The following is a 22,736-nucleotide window of genomic DNA, read 5'->3' on the forward strand; positions in this document are numbered from 1 at the left end:
GAAAAATGTAAAGAAAATCAAGAATGTTGAATGCTTATTCTTGACGACTGGGAACATGTGTCAGGTGTTGAATAATTTGTTCTTTACCAGTATTACCCTTTCGGCATCTCTTTGAAAAACGTCTCTAAATTAAAGGCTGAAATTATGCCCCAAAACAACCACACTTAATCATATATCTACTTGATCAAATGGGAAGTGATTAATGCTATATTCTGCCGATGGTTTATTAATTAATAGCTTTAATTTTTTTATCAAATTGCTCTTTGTATTTAATCTAACGAAAGTTTTTTTTTTAGAGTATTTTGATCATATAAAACATACGTAAGGCAGTAACCAAGGAAATTGGGTAGGTCTTGTTGTTATTATTATTATTATTATTATTATTATTATTATTATTATTATTATTGACTGTGATACGTTAGAATGTTTTCTCCAAGGGAATTATTGCCGCACATTCAAGAGCAACACCATGAACGAAGTGCCCTTTCTGCTCTCTTGTAAGAACAGATATAGGTTATGTATAAAAGTATGTGGAATCTAACCAATCAAGAAAGTAATAACCCGACCATAAGGCCAGATAATTAATTTACCCTTAGTGAGAGCATCATAATGATGTGTCCCCGACACAGGAAAATCATCAAATGATTGGTAATCTCCCGTATATAATAAAGAGCAAGTATCTGGCACTAATATATATATATATATATATATATATATATATATATATATATATATATATATATATATATATGTTTATATATATGTTTGTGTTTGCGTATAATCACACGTTAGACATGTATGGCTATTTTCGCTCCCCCCCTGAGCATGGTAATTAATATATATATATATATATATATATATATATATATATATATATATATATATATATATATATATATAACTTAATTGTCACGCTCAGGGGGGAGCGAAAATAGTCATACCCTGGTGAGAGGGAATACCCGGAGAGGTACTCTCGGAAACCGCGCTCTGCCATAAATTGCCGAACAAGCGGGTTATAGTTAGGAAAAGCGGGAAGGGGGTAGGAAGGGTAGATTCTCTGTGTGCGTACGTTTGCGTTCATACCTAAATTTCTCGCCATCATTTTTGATGGCTCGGGTACGCTACTTGAATATAATACACAAACCCAATGTACTATTATTATTATTATTATTATTATTATTATTATTAAAGGAAGTATATCCTGGAGTAAACGCTCTAAGCAATAGATGCATAAGGAATACGATTGCTAATGCCATTCCCTACTCACATTTTGACTTAATTTACCAGGGTAATCGTAAGGTTTAAGATAGCCTTTTTAGTCTTCTTCTGATCTGAAATTGTGTACTAGATCACGGTCTAAATGCAACTGCCCTGTGACTTTGTTAACTGCCGATGGAGCAATACGAAACAACAGCATGTGTAATTGCTGTTTCTTTTTCAAACGAGTAAGATGTAAACTGCCACTTCCCTAATTGAAAGAATTGTGTCTTCCGAAATTTTTGCGCTGTAGGAAGTATTGATAATAGTAATAATGACATTATTATTATTATTATTATTATTATTATTATTATTATTATTATTATTATTATTATTATTATTCACTCCTGAATGGAAAACTATCTACATTGTAGATATAATTAGATATTTTGACAAACTGAAACTTTAGGGACATGTAGAAGTGACTTGTGGTGTCTTCATTTGGAAAGTCGTAAAAAATCCCATGAATGGTTTTCGATTTATGTCACAATATGTCTGCCATCTTATAATCTTTAAATTTATTTCTTTTGAAGGGTTGAATTTAGATATAGTACTCAGATACGCCACATTTTTTATTGTAAGTTACTTGTAAAAGCTATTCCCTTAAATTTTACAGTACTCATTATGGGCCTTTATTCAAAGAATAAATTTTTTTCATCGACACTAAGAGGAATATTCCCATCCGTTTTACGAAAATTAACAAGTTTATCAAATTTTTGTCAGAAATAAACCTGTAAAATATTTTTGTTCGAATGATACCAAAATTACTTCACTAGGACATATCAGTACTGACTTATCCACGTTAGAATATATTTGGTTCTTCGTTCAGCTATTTTCCTAATGCAGTATATAGTATACTAGTCTACATATTGCTTATAAACACATTTACAGATGACATGTATATGACATTATAATTAATTGAAAATTTTTTTTTAGGTTTCATAAGCACAAGTAACGTAGGGAAAGTATAGCCAAGTGGATATTCCTTTTGAAGTTGCACTAGAACGAAACATCATTTTATGAAAATAAGAATGAAATGTGTATGTACATTGCATTTAAAGTTATAGACAAACACTTAGATATTATATAAACAAAAATTGATATAGCTTTATGAATTATACACTACAACTAATATGAAGGCCGGAAGAATGTTACATTCAACGAAACATCGTTTTATGGAAAAAATCAATATATATCCAGATTAGAATCCAAGTTTGTTGACAAGCAGATAGACGCTTTAAAAACAAAAATAGATTGATCTTTAAGAATTATTCGATACAACCACAAGGAACTATGCATTAATTTTGTAAAAATTAAGACCAGTTTCATGATTGCTTTTTCTGTGACGGTTGAGAATCTGCATTGTCAATTTCTCTATATTCTCTGCAAAACCATCTACATCTCCTTCGTTGTCTGCATCAAATGAGAAGTGATTGCTGTACCCATGACCAATACAATACCCACACATATGTGTACTGCGAAATGAACAGTTCACTTCTCAACCTATGCAACAATTACAATTTGTTATCTATTTGTAAAGAAGTAAATACAATCAGTATGTCAATGAAATCGTTAATTTGCTTGATAACACTGGATCATTTACGGTAGGTAATGCATATTTCAAAGTAACAATCTTAAAAACGGAAAAAAAAGTTTAGAGGATCAAAGTAAACCGAGGAGTCATGTGCAGGCGACTCGACAGTGGCGGAGATGACTGCTTTCCAGGAATCCCTGATTCAGTGCTGTCTCCTGCAAGGCCCCTTGCACTTCAAAGGGTACTGAGGCCAAACCGAAATATAGGATCTATAACTTTCTGTTTTGTAATGAAAGTTGTCAATATAAAATGCGTGATTAGTAGGCCTAGTGTCAGAATAATAAAAATATGTCTGAACCATGACATACATTAGAAACGGAGGGCCATTGGACACGGCTATGGCGCTGTCTGAACCGAGTCTAATGGTATACAAAAGAAATTGTTATATGATGCAAGGATTTCCTACTTTATGAACCTATTTGCGAATCTTATAGCCACCGCTAGGAACACCTTTTTTATGGTCTTGGTAAGCCAAACACAGAAGCCAAACTACTGTCTGATTTGTCAATTTGGAAATTATAAATTCAAATGATTCTTGTTCATATATATATATATATATATATATATATATATATATATATATATATATATGATGATGATGATGATCATCATCATCATCATCATCTCCTCCTACGCCTATTGACGGAAAGGGCCTCAGTTAGATTTCGCCAGTCGTCTCTATCTTGAGCTTTTAATTCAATACTGTACTTCATTCCTCATCTCCTATTGCACGCTGCATAATCCTCGGTCATATAGGCCTTGGTCATCCAATTCTTCTAGTGCCTTGTGGAGCCAGGCTGAACGTTTGGTGAACTAATCTCTCTTGACTAGTGCGAAAAGCATGCCCAAATCATCTCAATCTACCCCTGATCATGATCTCATTCACATATGGCAATTGAGTAATCTCTTATAGTTTTATTTTTAATCTTGTCCTATCATTTGACTCACAATATCCTTCTGAGAGGTTTGTTCTCAAATCTACTAAATCTATTGGAGATAGTTTCATTGTCATGCCATGGCTCATGTCCATATAGTAACACCGATCTCACTAAACTGATGTATAGTCTGATTTTTATATGTAGTTTCAGGCGTTTTGATTCCCAAATTTTACTTAATCTAGCCATTGTCTGATTTCCTTTTTTCAATCTTTCACTAACCTCTAATTCTAAACACCCTGTATTTAAATGATTCTATCTCATTAATACTTTCTCCTTCCAATGATATTTCATCTTACTCCGTTCTCAACATCTGTCTTTCTTCTTTTTATCTTGAGGCCAACTTCCTGTGATCATCAGCATACTCTAGGCATGCTAATATCCTATCACCAATCCAGTCCAATCCTTCTCCACCATCTCTGACTGTTCTGTACATTACAAAATCGATGAGGAGGATAAACAGCATAGGTGACAACACATTCCCTTGGAGTACTCCGCTGTTCACTGGAAATTCATTTGATAGGATTCCATGAACATTAACTTTGCACTTACTATGGTTATTAACAGATTAAATTAAATTCACATATATAAGAGGAATTCCATAATAATGCAGGACTCTCCACAAAATTGGCTGGTGCACACTGTCAAAGGCTTTCTCATAGTCCACAAATGTCATCAAAATTGGATTTCTATATTCTACGCATTGATGTACAACATGTCTTAAAATGAAAATTTGGTCAGTGCAACTTCTTCCTTTTCGAAATCCTGCTTGTTCATCTCTTAGCTTTTCATCAATATTTCTCTCCAGTCTCTTTAGAATAAGCATACTCTATATTTTTATAACAACTGACGTAAGTGTTATGCCTCTGTAATTATGGCAATCAATCAGGTCACCTTTTTGTTTTTGTAATTTTCACCAACACTCCTAACTCACATTCATTAGGTTTTGCCTCTTCATGCCACATTCTACCAAATAATCTTGTAAGTATTCTGAGGGTCACTTAATTTTCAGCCAGTATCATCTCGGCAGTTATTCCATCGCATCCAGGGGCTTTCCCTCTCTTGAGTTTTTTTAATGATAGCTTTGACTTCAAGCACACTGAATTTATTCATGGGCACATCAAGGTCTTCATCAGCTTCAGGTACATTATATCAATCAAATTATTCCCTTCGTATCTCCTATTCATAACCTCACTAAAGTGTTCCATCAAACGTGTTTCTTCATCTTCTGTTATTATAACAGATCCATCTCTCTTTTTTTTATGAGTAAATGCTTCTTTGCTTCCGTAGATATTTCATTAATGATTCTACGAGCGATTCTTACACCATAGCCACTTCCTGAATTCATAACTTTGTCAGCCTCATCTGCTTTACTGTCTAAATATTCTCTCCAGTCATACCTGGCTTTTCTTTTGACTTCACTATCAATACTGGAATACTTATCTTGCTCTAACTTGTAATTTTCAATTCTTCCTCGAAAACTTTCAACAATTATTTTCTGTCGTTGTCTCCTTTTTTTTTAGTATCCCACATATCATTTGATATCCATGGCTTTCTCCTTGTAACTGCGTGTCCCAAGACTTCACTACCAAATGACTGATATAATGTTCTTAATATCATACCATTTTTTATTGATTGTATACTCTTCGTCTCTTAAAGTCTCCAAGACTGCAAATCGATTCCTACATTCAATTGCAAATGTTTCTCTGCACTCTTCTTCTAGAAGCTTAGTTGTATCCTATGTATTCTATCTACCTTTTTGTTAGGTGCTTTCAGTTTTAATTTCAGTGTGGCAATGAGAAGCTGTTGATCACTACCAATATCTGCACCTCTATAGCTTCTTACATTTCTCTGAGTCCCCCTTCTCTCTTCATTAATGGCTATGTGATCTATTTGATTTTTGTAACTGCCAGATGGTGAAATCCATGTATATTTGTGGATGTCCTTGTGCTGAAAAAAGAGTACCTCCATTGACAAGATTGATTGCTGAACAGAAGCTTATGAAATATGCTCTATTTTCATTTACAGCCTCGCCAAGAACCTCGACACCCATCACATTCTTTATCCCTTGATTAATTATTCCTTCTAACTTTAGCATTGAAGTCATCAGTCATAATTTTCATATCTCTCTTTGGGATCTCATCTGTTACACTGCAGTTCTTCATTGTATTCATCTTTCCTTACTTCAGGGGAATAATTTGTTGGTGCATATAAAACTATAATACTCATATTGCACTGCTTTGATTTGAACTTTGCGAGTAACAATCTACTATTCACAGCTTTCCACTCAGTTAATCCCTTTTCTGCCCTTCGTGTCATCATCATTCTTACCCTTTCTATTCCAACTCCATCTGTTATTCCTGAGTAGATATATATATTGCCTTAGTCCAAAGTTTCCTTACCAATCCCCTTACAACGTATTTCACTTGGGCCCAAGGTATCCAAACTGTGTTTCATAAATTCACTCTCCACTTGCTGTAACTTCCCAATCTGATTCATGGTTCTAACATTCCAATTACCAATTTTCAATTTTTCTTTAGCATTTTATAAATCGGGAGAGTATTGGCAGCTCGCTACGACTGGGGCTGGGGGCCATTCTATCATCTTCTCTTTCCATTGACTGACTAAGTCCATAGAGGACTCATTGGCTAGATTCATCAAAGGAAAGCCGGTTACTTGTGATCCGCAGTTCCTATCTAACTAAGGCTAGTGACTCCTGCCGGTCTATACATATTCCAGTAAGATCAACCGCCAGGCATCAGGAGTAAAAGCCTAAGAGATATTTTGTCCATCGCCTTAAACCCAATCCGTTACCGTGCTGCCAGTGACTTCATTTAGATTTAGGGGGCCATATATAATCATGTGTGTGTATATATATATATATATATATATATATATATATATATATATATATATATATATATATATATATATATATATATATATACATATATATAGATATATATACATATATATATATATATATATATATATATACACATATATATATATATATATATATATATATATATATATATATATATATATATCCTGCCCAGGATCAATAAATCAAATATGAAAATATATAGTAAAATTAAATGATACAAAAAGTAGACCAACGTGGAAAACAATGTGCAAAAGTAAAATTTTGTTTATAGCTATGATTAAAATAAGATATAATGAATATTACAAGCGTGTAAAAGAATATATTTAAACTTTAGCATTATCCAAATTGGAAAACATATTGTAAAGATTATGTAAAATACTGGAGAAATAAACAGATTTCATGAACCACTGTGTTGTGGAAGAATGACAGTTGAGATATGCAAAATACGAATTGATGCGTATGTATTATCAAAGTTCCCTCTTGACATAAAAATGAACTGTGCCCGGTCGCAAAACTTTGGCTAAAGGGCGGAATTCGGTTACCTTGTGTACGGCCTCTTAGTTCCGGTCCGCCCTTGGGTGTACAAAGGTGTACAAACTTTTAAGCCTTGTTTGGTAGGGAACAAAGTCCAGTGCCTAGTGGAAGAGTGTTTAGTTGAAAAGGTGTAATAAGGGGCCTCCCTCCCCTGGAAAGAAAAGGAACAGTTGTGGGAAAACTCCAATCTATCAAGAATTCAAATATGCATTGACTGTTACCGGTTTTGATTCTTCAATTTCTATTCTTTATTGATTATACAAATCTTTTTGTTATAATCATTATCATCATCGCTTGGATTAAGTAACTGCAAGTCTCTCTCTCTCTCTCTCTCTCTCTCTCTCTCTATTAGCTTCATTATTCTTTAGTTGTCTTGATTAATATTTATAATGAAGGGGTAGTCCACCTAAAGGGAGCTGCATAGCCTTAGCAACTACCAATCTCTAGAAATCTTATTCAGATGCAAGCACCACGGGCCATAGTGTGATAAGTCAATGTTTTGGAAGACAGAGTTACGATCTAATATCTGATCATTCCTGCCATGGCAACAAAGTGGTCTGCATACCATGAACAGTATTATTGTGATTATTATTACTAGCTAAGCTACTGCCCTAGTTGGAAAAGCAACATGCTATAAACCAAAGGGCTTGTTAGAGCCATTCGTTCATTCAATGTCGAAGTTTAAATTAAAATACAGCTATCTCATCCCTTTTATTTGTGTAAATGCATTTATGCACACAAATTCAGTGTGTTTAATTGTGTGTGCTTCTCAATACTGGATAAGATAAATGTTCAAGATAAAATTAATTACATCTCGCTTGAATAGTTAGATTCATCATAAGCAATGAGAGAGAGAGAGAGAGAGAGAGAGAGAGAGAGAGAGAGAGAGAGAGAGAGAGAGAGAGAGAGTGCGTGTCTAGGTGTAGACAGGAACGCAAACAGTCAAAGTTCACGTAACACAGAGAAGACAAACAGTAACTATGGCCGAATATAGCGCGAAGGAGGATTGAGGAAGACTAAGCTTTAACGCACATAATTATACCTAGAAATCCAGTCGTTTTACCACAGCGCGCGTAATGTAAAGGATAACTGGAAATCTGGTAGTTGTATAACACAGTTATTGCAAATTACCATCATATTCATTAATCGTAAAGAAACTGGCCTCTCCACTGCCAATACTATCCATAAGCCTATAAGCATGATGAGAATTCGTCAGTTAAAAGTCAGTTTGCTATCAGTCGTTGCTTTTAATTCGCAAAACGTCTCAAAATTGATAACCGGTAAGGATCAAGCACTTTTTTTTTCTATATTTCGTAGTCTGTATGAGGGAATTGGCTTTTATGATTTCCTTATTCTGTAAAAAAAAAAAGTTTCAAATTCATTCTCTCTCTCTCTCTCTCTCTCTCTCTCTCTCTCTCTCTCTCTCTCTATATATATATATATATATATATATACGTGTGTGTGTCTGTATACACATATATATATACATGTGTGTGCGCGTGTTTTTAATGTAATTGGTAGCATTCGACGTTGCTAAAAGTTAATAAAGACAAATTCAACGAAAAAAAAATCGTATTTCGATTTGCATTTTTTAAAATTTAACCGTTGTAAATGTATTTGTAACATTTAGAAGGTTCATATTTGTCTTGAGTTACGACGTTGTCTTAGAAAAGACCATGGTTGACCACTATCTGTTTTTCCTGGCACTCATTATATGTTCATACATTTTTCTGAACAAATTTGAGACAGTATGCCAGCATCTGACTCATTTTCTTTATCCAGCATCTATAAATAAAAATCTATTTGTAAAGCTAACAAAATATACTACAAAGGTCCTTCAGATAACAAAGTAATGGACTATTACAACAAAATATAACTTCCTTACGTCGAAAACATGACAAAAAGTTCCAGGGCTTCTGAATTACGACATTTCGTTCATTTTGATTTTATCAGAAACATCGGAAGCTCGTTAGTTAATGTAAGTTTAAATAATAAATGTCTTATTCCGATATTTAAAAAATGTCATGAGATGATTTGAATGAAATATATGACGATGAGACTGGTTAAGGCATTCCTCAAAATAAGTACTCAAGTCACCGTCCATATTTTCATATTATCCTATTACTGGGCTTAAAGTAGTGTTAACAACAGTTGTTCGTTTCATTGATGTAATTTTTATAATAGGACTAATTACACACACAATCTATATATATGTATATATATATATATATATATATATATATATATATATATATATATATATATATATATATATATATATATAACATTCCCCAAAACAGAGAGAAAATTCCAACCTAGATGGAATTCCATCATCGTAATTGAAGAAGTGCCACCTATATTTTGTTACTGTTTTATTTATGGAATTATGACCTTTGATGTACGCCAGCTGTAAACCCCCTTTTAATTCTTAAAATTGTTAGGAGGGGGGTTTTGCTGAAATTCAGCATTAAATGCGTCTCGCAGCATAATAAGTGACAGGGTCATTAGCAAATGAAAATGGGAAAGTTGAAATCGAAAAGTTACAAGAAGTGAGTTGACAAATAAAAGGTAAATATAAAAAAAAATGATTACAATACACACACACATACATATATAAAATATATATATATATATATATATATATATATATATATATATATATATATATATATATATATATATATATATATATATATATATATATATATATATATATATCACCTCAAATGATGCTTACTATTTTAGACACATTTCCTATCGTACATAGAATGTAACAGATTTTTTTTTAAAGTTTAGCTATGACATCCGGGACATGAAACGCATTTTAAAAGTTTTACAAAATCCCATGAGTGACTGTAAACAGATGATAATTGCTGAGCTTGAATAATTTTCAGTCATTGAAGCCTACTATGAATAACATTAGTAAAATGATTAATAGGATTTAGAACCCACTTCATCTATCCTTCAGTTATAGAATTTATAAAAACCTACGGGGAACAAACTAAATCTAAAATAATTACGAAGACCATTTAAATCCCATTGAAAAAAAATATGATTTTATCTTTTAGTTCTAATATTTCCACTGGAATAGCAAATGGATTACATTGCGCTTAGTTATATTTTAGTAAAAAGAGTTACCGATGTGGAAAGTATGTATATATATATATATATATATATATATATATATATATATATATATATATATATATATATGTATATATATATATATATATATATATATATATATATATGAATGTATGTATGTACGTATGTATGTATTTATATACTTTCCACATCGGTAACTCTTTTTACTAATGTAAATCCATTTGTATTCCAGTGGAAATATTAGAACTAAAAGATAAAATAATTTTTTTTTTCAATGGGATTTAAATGGTCTTCGTAATTATTTTAGATTTAGTTTGTTCCCCGTAGGTTTTTATAAATTCTATAACTGAAGGATAGATGAAGTGGGTTCTAAATCCTATTAATCATTTTACTAATGTTATTCATAGTAGGCTTCAATGACTGAAAATTATTCAAGCTCAGCAATTATCATCTGTTTACAGTCACTCATGGGATTTTGTAAAACTTTTAAAATGCGTTTTATGTCCCGGATGTCATAGCTAAACTTTAAACAAAAAAATCTGCTACATTCTATGTACGATAGGAAATGTGTCTAAAATAGTAAGCATCTTTTGGGGTGCTAAACTTTATTTATTTGAAGGTTTAGTGGTAATGAAGTTAAGCGAGGACAAGAAATTACAATATGGTTACAAGACTTTGCGTGAAAGATCAATATTACAATACAGTTTTCTCTTATCTTTTTATTGGCATATCAAATCTTATCATTTAGGATAAATTCATGTAATCCAAACCCCAGCAAAACTAAGAATATTAGTTTTCCTACCCTTGGTTTTATTTTGGAAATATTACTCTGTAGTCATTATTCCCTTCTATTCTAATTTTTCTCTTTTACAGCATTTGAAAAAATTACGATTAATTCTGTGTGAAAGCTGTAATATAAATCTATGTTGTTCACAAAACTTTCTATATACTGTATATCTGTCGAAGTGTTCGTATTGCTGCCACAGGCTTTAAACCTTCTTCAGTATCATAATTGGTTTGATTGGTTATTTCTAACGATATCAGTGGTGATCTACATCGATTGGAGTTTCCTAAAGTATTCCAACAAGAAACTTTCGCTTTTACCTTTGGAACGTGAAAATTACTCTGAGGAGGACTAGAATTAATATTTTGTTACGGTGACGCGATGTCAGACTGCAAAGCATCAAAGGTCTTTCACTGTACACTGTACATCTTTTAATGGAAATTTGGTTTGAAAATTCATTATCTTTTAACCTTATATCCCATGAATATCTGAAAATTTTGATGGAGAATAGTAATAGTAGAAATAATAATAATAATACTGATAAAGAAGATCAATTTTAGTTTATTTTTCTGTTTCCTCCCACTTCCATCTTTTGCCATCATACATACTCATCTTCTTTTTTATGCTACAACGTTCGGTTTCTCCTCCCAGGGCCCTACTTGATAAGAAACTGATCGTGTTTCCGTCCCGTTATTGATGGATCTGTTATGGTGTGTGAGTGTTTGAGGCGGGAGGGAGGCCTGAGAGAGCGGATTCTATTGTCCCGGAGATGACCCGTAATGGATTATAGAGCACTGCATACTTCCAACAAAGCGTCAAGTGTAACAGATTCCCATGGGAGAGCTCTCTCTCTCTCTCTCTCTCTCTCTCTCTCTCTCTCTCTCTCTCTCTCTCTCTCTCTCTCTCTCGCAGATATTTTCTTGAGAATGGGAAAATGAAAATACATTAATGGGACCATTGCCTCCCTTTCCTTTTCCCAGTGGCTGTATGTATTTTTTTATATCCTTTAGGAACCATAACGACTTTTTTTTATATGTGAAGCAACACCATACAGTATATAATAAAATGAATGACATAGGCTTCTGGGACCTCTTGATTATTATTTTTACGAGATACCATCACTACTAATAGGTTATGCTCACTTTTATGTATAATTATTCATGTTTTTGTTTCACGTGTAATTACACGACTACTTATCAACGCACCCTACCCACACTTGTACCGTATTTATATTTTTCCTAGTGTAGTGGTTTCAGAGAGAAAATAACAGTATTCAGTGCCAAATTCATCCTTTAACTGTTGAGCCTCGATTTAGTCCAATGCACAATAAAACTTCCACAATATGAGTCGTATCGTTCACATACATAGGTTCATCAACAGCACATCGAATCCCCCTACGCACACTACGCCGTTGCATGCACACTTGTGCGTTTTGGATAGAACTCCTTTCGTTTCCAATACATCTTGCAAATTATCTATCGAACCTTTTTGAGACCTTCCTCCATTCTTAACTCCTAGCACTTCAGAATTATATACAGTATTCTCTAAATGCTCTAATCTACCCATTCTCTAACAACAGAATTGGTAGTAGTTCTTTTACGTTTTCCACATTTTCACGCTATCAATCCATCTTATAATGTATATAATTTGTGCAAACAGTACACATCACTTTTTTTTTTCATTCACATCCAACAGCAAATCTTCACTTCCTTAAGTGAAATAATATTTGCTCTGCTTTATTTTCATACTCGCTTTATGTGGCAACTGTTTTTTTATATATATATATATATATATATATATATATATATATATATGTATATATATATATATATATATGATAAATTTTGCACAGTTTTACGTGTTTTTCATATTCAAATAAGCCATATATATATTTTTGATACATTAATGTCTGGATTCTCTTGACGACCTCGGGATCAGAGCCCCAGGCGAAATCACACAAAGACAAGAGCTTGGCTCCGGCCGGGAATCGAACCCTGGTCGGCAAGCTTGTATAGACAGTGACTAAGCCACTTGGCCACGAAGAAAGATAATATATATATATATATATATATATATATATATATATATATATATACTTTATATATGTATGTGTGTATGCAACAACAACAAATGCAGCAGTTTCTATTCCACTGCAAGACAAAACGTCAGATATACCCTTATTCTTGTTTAAAGCTTGGCCAGTTTTCATCACCACGCCGGCCAGTGGGGATTGGTTATGGTGGGAGATTTTCGTCTGATCACTCACAACAAACCAACTTAGTATGATAACATCATCCGTTACATTTATCTCCAATATAGATATGAATCAATCACTTCCTTACTTTCACCATTTATATTAACATTTCATGCTCCGTCATCGCTGTTTTCATTTTCCCTTATAACCCTATTCTCTTTTCAGATTAACTTTCAACTTTTTCATCTTAAAACACTATCACATATTTAGTTTTTTATTTTCTCAAATCTCTGGACCAACATCCACTATTTCTTCTCTGACTCCTCGATACCTTTACGATAGTTATGATGAACTTTCAATTTGGATGTTATAAGTGCAAGGGTTCCAACAGGGAAAATAGCCGTGTTGTGGAAAGAAAAAAAGGAAATAAAAGTAAACTACAAGAAAAGCAATGAGCTATTAAGATCAAATATTTTAAGGACACTAACAACATTAAAATAGACTTTTCATATGTATACTATTAAAACTAAAATAATAGTGTGCCCAAGTGTACCCTTAAGCAAGAGAACTAACCCAAGACAACGGAAGACCATAGTACAGAGGTTATGGCAATACTCAAGACTAGAGGATATTGGGTTGATTTTGGAGTGTCCTCCTAGAAGAGCTGCTTGCCATAGCCACTGAAAAATTACTGTGATGTAGTTAATCCTTTGAGCGAAGAAGAATTGTTTGGTAACAATTGTTGTCAGGTGTATGAGAACAGAGAAGAGTATTGAATGAATAGGCCAGACTGTTCGGTGCATATGTAGGCAAAGGTAAAATGAGCTCTAATCAGATAGAGGGGTCAAATGTAGTACTGTCTGGTCAGTCAAAGACCCAATAACTCTCTAGCGGTCGTATTATTATTAAAGAAACGACCGTTATTCAACATATTTAGTGACCTATTTTTAATAGTATATTTTTTTTTCATTTACATCTTGTGGTTTTACACTTCTATAGCCTACTGTTTATTATTTTATGCTAATATACGCAAACTGGGTTACACTTGTAATGTGGCTTAAATATTTTATGTACTTATTGTTTATCTATATTCTCCATATTTGCTCTTCTCGTATACTTTTTATCAAACTCACAGGTTTTAATTACATTCACCCCTACTATTTTAAACCTTACTCTCCAACTAATCGTATGTTGAGGAAATCTTTTAGTAAGATTTTTGGTGGCCGATCTATCCAGTGGAATTTTTTTCATTCCCATTTTGGTTTTCAACTGCTAACTTAACTTATCTCAATTTGTTGGACAAATTAGTCTCTGGCAGTATCGTTCAGTTCGTTATGCATGTTGCTTAATATTTTTCATAATTCTGACCATCCTTTGCATTCAGATCTCTCCAGACTGTACCATCAAGTACGTATTACTAGGCATATAGTTAATTCTAAAAGCCTTTTATTCTAAAGTATACGGTTCAATACTACACAGTATTCAAGAAGTTTTAGTGCAGGTTTAACCAGATTGTAGAATTAGCTTACTTATCTTATTTGAATCAAATCTGTTGCAAAAGGTTAAGAATAACTTCCTTTCATAGTTTTATATGTATGATCTAATAAACGTTGTCTCTGATTTCAACATATATATTTTTTTTAATTTATAGTTTACTCGTTACTTCTCTATTTCCTTTCTGCACTGCTTTCCCTGTTGGAGCCATTTGGTTTGGAGGATGGTTCTTTTTTCAGATTAGCTTGGCTAGTAATAATAGTAACAAACGTTTGCCTTAACTAAATAATCATCATATATACACTGTTAAAAAAAACCGTATTTTTGATCGGAAATTCTCGGTAAAAATATACCGTTCTCAGCCGTATTTCAGTAAAGTACAGGCGACCGTAATTTTAGTATACTTTGTTTTTATATTTTACAGGTTCGTGACCGTAATATCACTCCTTTATTGGTAGTAGGTTGGCCAGGGCACCAGCCACCCGTTGAGGTACTACCGCTAGATATGGTGTCCTTTGACTACATTGTATACTTCTCTCTAGTTACGATTCACTTTCCCTTTGCCTACACATACACCGAACAGTCTGGCATATTCTTTACAGCTTTTCCTCTGTCCTCGTACACCTGACAACACCCAAGGGTTGTAGCTTAGCAAGTAATAATAATAATAATAATAATAATAACAATAATAATAATAATAATAATAATAATAATAATAATAATAATAATAATAATATAACAGTTTTTAAAACGGCAAATGCCTGGCAACATTTATTCCAGGATTTTTACTGTTTTTTTTACGGAAAATTTTTAACAGTGTACCTAGCTCTCCCATCTACTCTGACTTACACGCAATCTACCTTTTTTCGCCTTACCATTTCTTTACCAAGTATACTTGTTAATAACATTATTTGGAAACCATATATTGACTTTTCAAACACAATCGGATAAGAATCTCAATTTACATATACTCGGGGACATTCATATCTACCAAGAGCGCCATGTATTTTTTATTCTGTCTTATATATAAATATATATATATATATATATATATATATATATATATATATATATATATATATATATATATATATATATATCTTGATTGAAATTTCTAAACTTAAAAACAATGCCATGTAGGCTACTCTAATCCCAGCTAGATACAGAGTCAGAATCTCCCCCAAAAATTATCTTTTGTCTCATTATTTTCCATTACTGAACCATATACACTCGCTATCACAAGTTTTCCTTCGTCTTAAACTGTCTTACCCCGACAGTGCACCATCAAATGGTACACTATTGGTAATACTTAAAGGTCTTTCCAGCGTCCTTTCGGCACATGGCTACAGTCAGTTTTTAGCCTTTTATTGTACCTTCCTCAGTTCCCTTTCTTCCCTTTCCCCTTTTCAACCTCTTAACCTGCAACTTTATAATGTAATTTCATGGTTTTCCACCAACTTTGTTTGGATGCCGAATATCCTCCCAGTCCTCAGCCTTATTGCCCAAAATCATAATTGTTCCAACACAGAATACTTACCTCGAACTACTCTCTCCGCTGCCTCTCAAGGGCGTTCCAGGGCGAAGGGATACACGCCCAGGAGCGACCCAGGTCACGCGGGTGACCACGCTTTCCAACCATTAAGCTTCTGGTCGCGGCGTAGTTAACATCTCGCCGCTCTCTCTCGCTTATCCCGACCGTTCCCCTTGTGTTCCCACGTGATTACTTTGTGTTCTCAACCCTTGTCCCACGTGTGCCCGTGTGTTCCTTTACCTTGTGTTTCACGTATTCCCGCTGTGTTCCTCACCTTTCCCTTGTGTCCGTGTGTCGTTTGTGTTCGCTTTTGCCATGGAACCTCAGCGTCGCTGTCCTGGGGTTCAAGCGGGTAAGTCTTGCGGAGCATGGCTCTCGGTGACCGGGGTCGACCCGCATTCCATGTGCTCCTCGTGTCGGGGGAAAAGGTGTTCCCCGGAGTCTAAGTGCCCGGAGTTTGAATCTTGGCCGGAGATCCAATGGGCTCTTTTTGCCAAGAAAAAGAAGGCTTCTAAGAAGTCGCCTAAGAAGTCAAGCCTTTCGTTGCCGGTGACTTCGCCCTTGGTCCTGTCGGAGAGCGGTTCTCCTTCCCCTTCCCCTTCCCTGGGTAGGGGACTAGGTAAGTCCGTTTCGGGGAAGCGGCCCATTGCCGCTCCCCATGAGTCTAATGTGGGGGATTCTGTGTTGAAGGGGTCTATGCAGACAAGTGAGGGGTCTGCTAAAGTGGATGGAGTATGTGCTTTAGACGAAGGCCTGGTGCCCGCAGGACCCGTCATAAGTGTGGATCCGGGGTGGGGGGGGGGGCAATTCAGCGCCCATCCCCACGCCTGTAACGTGTTTTTCAGGTGCAACACTTTCCGGTGGTGGCCAGGACATTGGTAAGCATCCCACGGGTGTTTCGGACCCCGACTCCATCGTTTGGAGGGCCCCGAGGACGACCTTCAGGTCCCCCTTGAGAGTGGAGGAGGACAGCGAAGGATGGTTCGACGGTTGTCCCATAACCCATCCACTCCCGGCACCATCAGCCACGCTTCCGCCGGACTTCATGGAGCCGGTAACCCCGAATTCCAGACCCAGAACCCCCAGGAGGCTCGTGGTAGAGTCGGAAGTTTCAGTCTCCTCGTACTCCAATGAAGACTTCTACGATTCCTATTCGTCGGATGGTTACAGCGATCGAGACTCTAGGAGGAGGAGGAGACGATCTAGGAGGAGGAGATCGAGCTCACACGACAGTCCGCCCAGGAAGAGGGCGAGGTCCTCGAGGAAGGACTACCGAAGGAGGTCATCGCCGCGGAAAAGGTATGTCACAAGGGTTCGACATCGTGGAGAATCCAGCAGGTCGGTTGCCGCTCCATTGACTGCCTCGGTGGCTACTGGAGCCGCTTCCGTTGCCCTGTACAGTGTCGCTTCGGCTCCACCCATTCGTCGGGGGCAGTCGTTGGCACACTCGTTACTGCCCTGGCCTAGTAAGTCAGCGGAGCCACCCGTGTGCGGAGAAATCCCGCGGGATCGGCACAGTAACTCGTTACTGCCCCGGCCTAGTAAGCCGGCGGAGCCACCCGTGTGCGGAGAAATCCCGCGGGCTAGGCACAGTAACGGGACTCAAGAGTCTTTGGTCACAGCGGTCCCGGCCAAGTTTCAGGTTTCGCCGCTGCCACGACCATCATCCAGTACCATCCAGGTCAGCCCGGGAGGGGTTAGACCCATGACGGCTACCTCCGTCCCGACGGCTCTACCCATGACGGAGGCGCCCACTCCATCATCCTACCAGGAGGAATGGGATGCCTCCATGCCCACGGATCCCTCTGCGTTCGATGAACCTGCCGACGCGGGGGTACGAGTAGTGGACGGTTTAATTGACTTGGGCGAGTGTTCGGTGGAGGAGGTCTCGTCCTACTGTAAGGTGATTGCTCTCATCCGACGGCACCATAAGTAGGACGAACCTCAACCAACGGCTGCGCGATATTGGCTCTCGGGTCTGGGCAGGATGGTGGAGGATCCTGTGCAAAAGAAGCTTTCCTTGACCCTACCTTTAGCCCCCGATGTTGCCATGGGAATGGAACACGTGGACCTGTACGTCTCAGTCCCGGAGAATTCCCTGAGATCACAGGGCTCAGGCAAACTTCTACTGGGTCTCAAGACCCAGAGAAAGTTCTATGTGCCGGACGGTCACCATTCAGGGCCCCGCACGGTAGAAGACGTGGTCGTTACACTAAGCCAAGGCAACTCGGACGAACGTAGCCTTAGCGCGCCGGTGCTCTTCTCTCCAGCAGAGACCTCCATGATGGAGGTCATCGCACAGGACGTCGTGAACGTCACCTCTTGGCTGGATTGGTGGGCCTCTACGCTGGCGGACTTTCAGATCTCATACAACCTCGCAGTGCCAGACAATCAGGCTCTTCTGAAAGAATTGATCCGTTCGGGGGGTAAAGCTATGAAATTGCTGACACACCAGTCCCTTACCCAGACTGCCAACTGGGTTCTGAGGAGAAGGGACACTATCCTAAGCAGACTTTCCCGCAAGCTCCCTGAGCGAGAGGCAAAGTTCCTTAGAAACTCTCCCATCTGGGCCAAGACGATGTTCCCTCTCCAGACTGTAGCAGAAACGATGGAGAGAGTCAGCAGGTTGAAGGTGCCAGCTGAGCCCAGGCACCAGTTGCCTAGGCGGGCCTTTGCGAGGAGACCTCCGGTGGACGGTGCCTACCCTCATCCGCCCCCAGATAGGCAAGGAGCATCCACCTCTTCATGGCACCAGCCTCCGCGGCCCTCCAGGGGGAATGGTGCTCAACCCCAAACCTCCTATAGACCTAAGTTCTCCGGGTCAAGGAGAAGCCGGTCAAACCGCCTTCATAGAAGGAGATAGGGAGAGAGGCCCCCTACACCTTCCCACACCCCTGGTGGGGGGATGCCTCTAACAATTTTTTTGCAAGCATGGCGGGACAATGGGGCGGACCCGTGGACGGTTACTGTTCTCATGGAGGGATACAGGATTCCCTTCTTGTCAGAGCCGCCCCCGTTGATCCCCGATCACCGAGGGGTATGGTTAGCTCTCAACGACTCAGAGAAGAAGGCAGCTTTACAGGCAGAGGTGGAAGTTATGCTGGAGAAAAGAGCCCTGCAACCCGTGCACAAGCTACCGCCGGGATTTTACAGCAGACTCTTCCTGGTGGAGAAAGCGACAGGGGGTTGGAGACCAGTAATCGACCTCTCAGCTTTGAACAAATTCATCAAGAAGACGCCCTTCAAGATGGACACACTAAAGTCGGTTCTGGCATCCGTGAGAGAAGGGGACTTCATGATGTCCCTGGATCTCAAGGATGCTTACTTCCAGGTTCCCGTTCACCCCTCCAGCAGGAAGTTTCTCAGGGTAAAGTGGAGTTCCCAGACTCTTCAATTCAGGACCCTCTGCTTCGGTCTGTCGACAGCCCCTCAAGTCTTCACGAGAGTCTTCGCCCTGGTCTCGACCTGGGCACACAAGCAAGGCATCAGAATGATAAGGTACCTCGACGACTGGTTGTTGCTTTCAGCCTCAGAGGTAATTTTGAAAGAACAAGGGAGTCAACTGATCAATTTCTGCAAAGAACTTGGGATAACCATCAATTTCGGAAAATCCCATCTGGTTCCCACCACCAGGATGACTTACCTGGGAATGGTGTTAGATTCCCAGCTGGTGAGAGCCTTCCCGTCCCAGGAGAGACTAGACAACCTGGACCAGGTGATGCGCCCGTTCCTGGCCGGTGCCCCAAGGAAGGCCAAGGATTGGCAGAGATTAGTAGGTCACCTGGTCTCATTAGAGAAGTTGGTTCCGCAGGGCAGGCTCAAACTCAGACCAGTTCAGTGGAACCTGAAGGACCTCTGGTCAAAGGGAAGCTCCCCACAGAAGATAATCCCGGTGTCACTTCCCTCCAAAGAAGCTCTCCTCTGGTGGTCCGACAGGTGGAATACGTTGAAAGGGATTCCGTTCGGCTCCCCTCCCCCGGAGATACTGCTCTTCATAGACGCATCGAAGGAAGGGTGGGGAGCACATCTCCTCGAGGTAACAGCAGAGGGGAAATGGTCAGTGGAGGAAAAGGTCCAGCACATCAATCTTCTGGAGCTCATGGCAGTGCAGAGGGCATTGATAACCTTCGCCCGCCTCGTTCAGGGGAACTCGGTAGCCCTCATGTGTGACAACGCCACGGTAGTAGCGTACATCAAGAAACAAGGAGGGCTAAGATCAAGGGATTTGTGCGATCTCACAGCTCGGATCCTAGATTGGGCCGAAAGGAACGACATTCTCCTATCGACCAGATTCATTCCCGGAAAGAGGAACGTCCTGGTGGACGGGCTAAGCAGGAAAGGCAAAATAGTGGGATCAGAGTGGTCCCTTCACCCCCAAGTGGCACAGGAAGTCCTCCGTTGTTGGGGCTCCTCAGTGATAGACTTATTCGCCACAAGACTAAACGCGAAGCTCCCCGTGTTCTGCTCCCCGATACCGGATACGAGAGCAGCCTTCGAAGATGCCTTCCAGCACCCTTGGGACAACCTCGACGTATACGCCTTTCCCCCCTTCGGGATGATCAGACAGGTGCTCAACAGGTTAAGGCAGTCAAAGTCCACAGAGATGACTTTGGTAGCGCCCTGGTGGCCGGAGAGAGAGGGGTTTGTGGATCTGCAAGACCTAGCCATTCTCCCGCCGTGGCCCTTACCAGTAAGAGGAGACCTGCTAAGTCAACCACACTTCCAAAAGGTGCACGAAAACCCTCAGGGGCTGAGGCTTCACGCGTGGAGGTTATCAAGCGGTTGCTAAGGAAGGAAGGGTTCTCGGACAAAACAGCGGATAGGATGTCGGGGTACCTGCGGAGGTCCTCTTGTGTTGTATACCAAGCTAAATGGACAACCTTTGTCAAATGGTGTGCCACTCAGAACCTTCAGCCCTTGGATCTTGCGGTCCACAACATCCCAGACTTCCTGGTACACTTGAGGGATGATCTAGGGGTCTCCATCCCAGCTATCAAAGGGGTTCGAGCAGCGTTAGGACAGGTGTTCCAACTTAAGGGCATCAATCTAGGGACCTCGCGTCACATCTCGATGCACATCAGGAGTTTTGAGCAAGCTTGTGATCCCCGCACCTCAAGGGTTCCCCAGTGGGATGTAGCCAAAGTCCTCAATGTCCTTTCGTGTCCTCCCTACGAACCTCTAAAGGATGTTTTAGACAAAGATCTCACCCTCAAAGCCATCTTTCTACTAGCCCTGGCCTCAGCGAAACGAGTGAGCGAGCTCCACGGCCTGTCTTTCGAGGTATCCCACTCGAAAGGGTGGAAGTTCTTTCCAGAGTTCGTAGCAAAGACCCAGAACCCTGCAATTGCGGACCCGAGGTTCGAAGAGTTCTCTATTCCAGCTATTCCGCGCTCGGACAACCTTAGTGACCTCCTCTTGTGCCCCGTAAGGACCATAAGGAAGTACCTTAGTAGAACGGCCAAACTCAGACCGGTGGTGAAGAGTTTGTTTGTGTCCACAGGATTGGTCAAGAAGGCAGTTTCCAAAAACACCATATCCTTCTGGCTGAGACAGGTCATAAGGAGGGCCTATGAGAATGAGGGCTCCACGGTGCCTGGTACCCCAAGACCTCATGATATTAGAGGTCTTAGCACGTCCTTAGCGTTTGGCACCAACATGGCGGTAAGCCAAATCTTACGGGCGGGTACTTGGGCAAGGCAGTCCACCTTTACAGCCCACTACCTCAAGGACTATACAAGGAAGTCCTTGGATACCTTCTCCATCGGGCCAGTCATTGCAGCCATGCAACAAGTTTAGTAGTTTGGGCCCCGAGTTAGCCATGGGAAGTAATCGTAAGAGACACAAGTTCCTTCTTACTTCCTTGCTAACCTCTATTCTTTTCCCGAGACACCCCCCCCCCTTTTTCTCCATCCCTACATGAGAGATGGGACGTTAGAACACATCAAGTATGGATTTTGAATAAAAGGTGAGTTGTACATAAGGTAGACTTTTGCGTGCTTTCCCTTACTCTTCTGCCTCTCCCTGGGAGTCCCGGAACTAGCCCCCTATCTACTGTAGTTCAAGGTCCCAAGCGAGTCTCGAATATTTCACTCTGTAAGCTACTCCCTCCTCCTAAAGTATAAGTCTCCTAAGAAAGTAGTTCGAGGTAAGTATTCTGTGTTGGAACAAATCACAAATTTTAAGTAATTTGTATTTTTCCTAACATACTTACTTCGAACTACTTTCGGGTAATGGCCCTCCCATCCTGCCCCGAGTATCTTCTGGAGTTCGAGGAGGACTTAAAACATAAGCTTAATGGTTGGAAAGCGTGGTCACCCGCGTGACCTGGGTCGCTCCTGGGCGTGTATCCCTTCGCCCTGGAACGCCCTTGAGAGGCAGCGGAGAGAGGGGCAACTACGCAAAATTCTTGGTCGGTGATTAA

General features: G+C 39.1%; 2 protein-coding genes across 3 annotated transcripts in view; both read left to right on the forward strand.

The window, feature by feature from the left end:
• The window catches only part of LOC137616387 (lachesin-like), an 855,479-nt gene that overhangs the window by 614,504 nt on the left and 218,239 nt on the right, over positions 1 to 22,736 (forward strand). The window lies entirely within an intron of this gene.
• LOC137615836 (uncharacterized) lies at positions 19,247 to 22,111 on the forward strand. Its single transcript, XM_068345526.1, has 2 exons — positions 19,247 to 20,479; positions 20,606 to 22,111. Exons 1-2 carry the CDS (start codon positions 19,247 to 19,249, stop codon positions 22,109 to 22,111), a joined length of 2,739 nt encoding a protein of 912 aa, XP_068201627.1.

Source organism: Palaemon carinicauda, chromosome 22, assembly GCF_036898095.1.
Source record: "Palaemon carinicauda isolate YSFRI2023 chromosome 22, ASM3689809v2, whole genome shotgun sequence".
Lineage (NCBI taxonomy): Eukaryota > Metazoa > Arthropoda > Malacostraca > Decapoda > Palaemonidae > Palaemon > Palaemon carinicauda.

Coding starts and splice junctions, on each gene's coding strand:
- LOC137615836 (XM_068345526.1), top strand. CDS start 19,247: ATGGCGGGACAATGGGGCGGACCCGTGGACGGTTACTGTTCTCATGGA. Junction 20,480..20,605: donor GGGAACTCGGTAGCCCTCAT/GTGTGACAACGC, acceptor CCTATCGACCAG/ATTCATTCCCGGAAAGAGGA.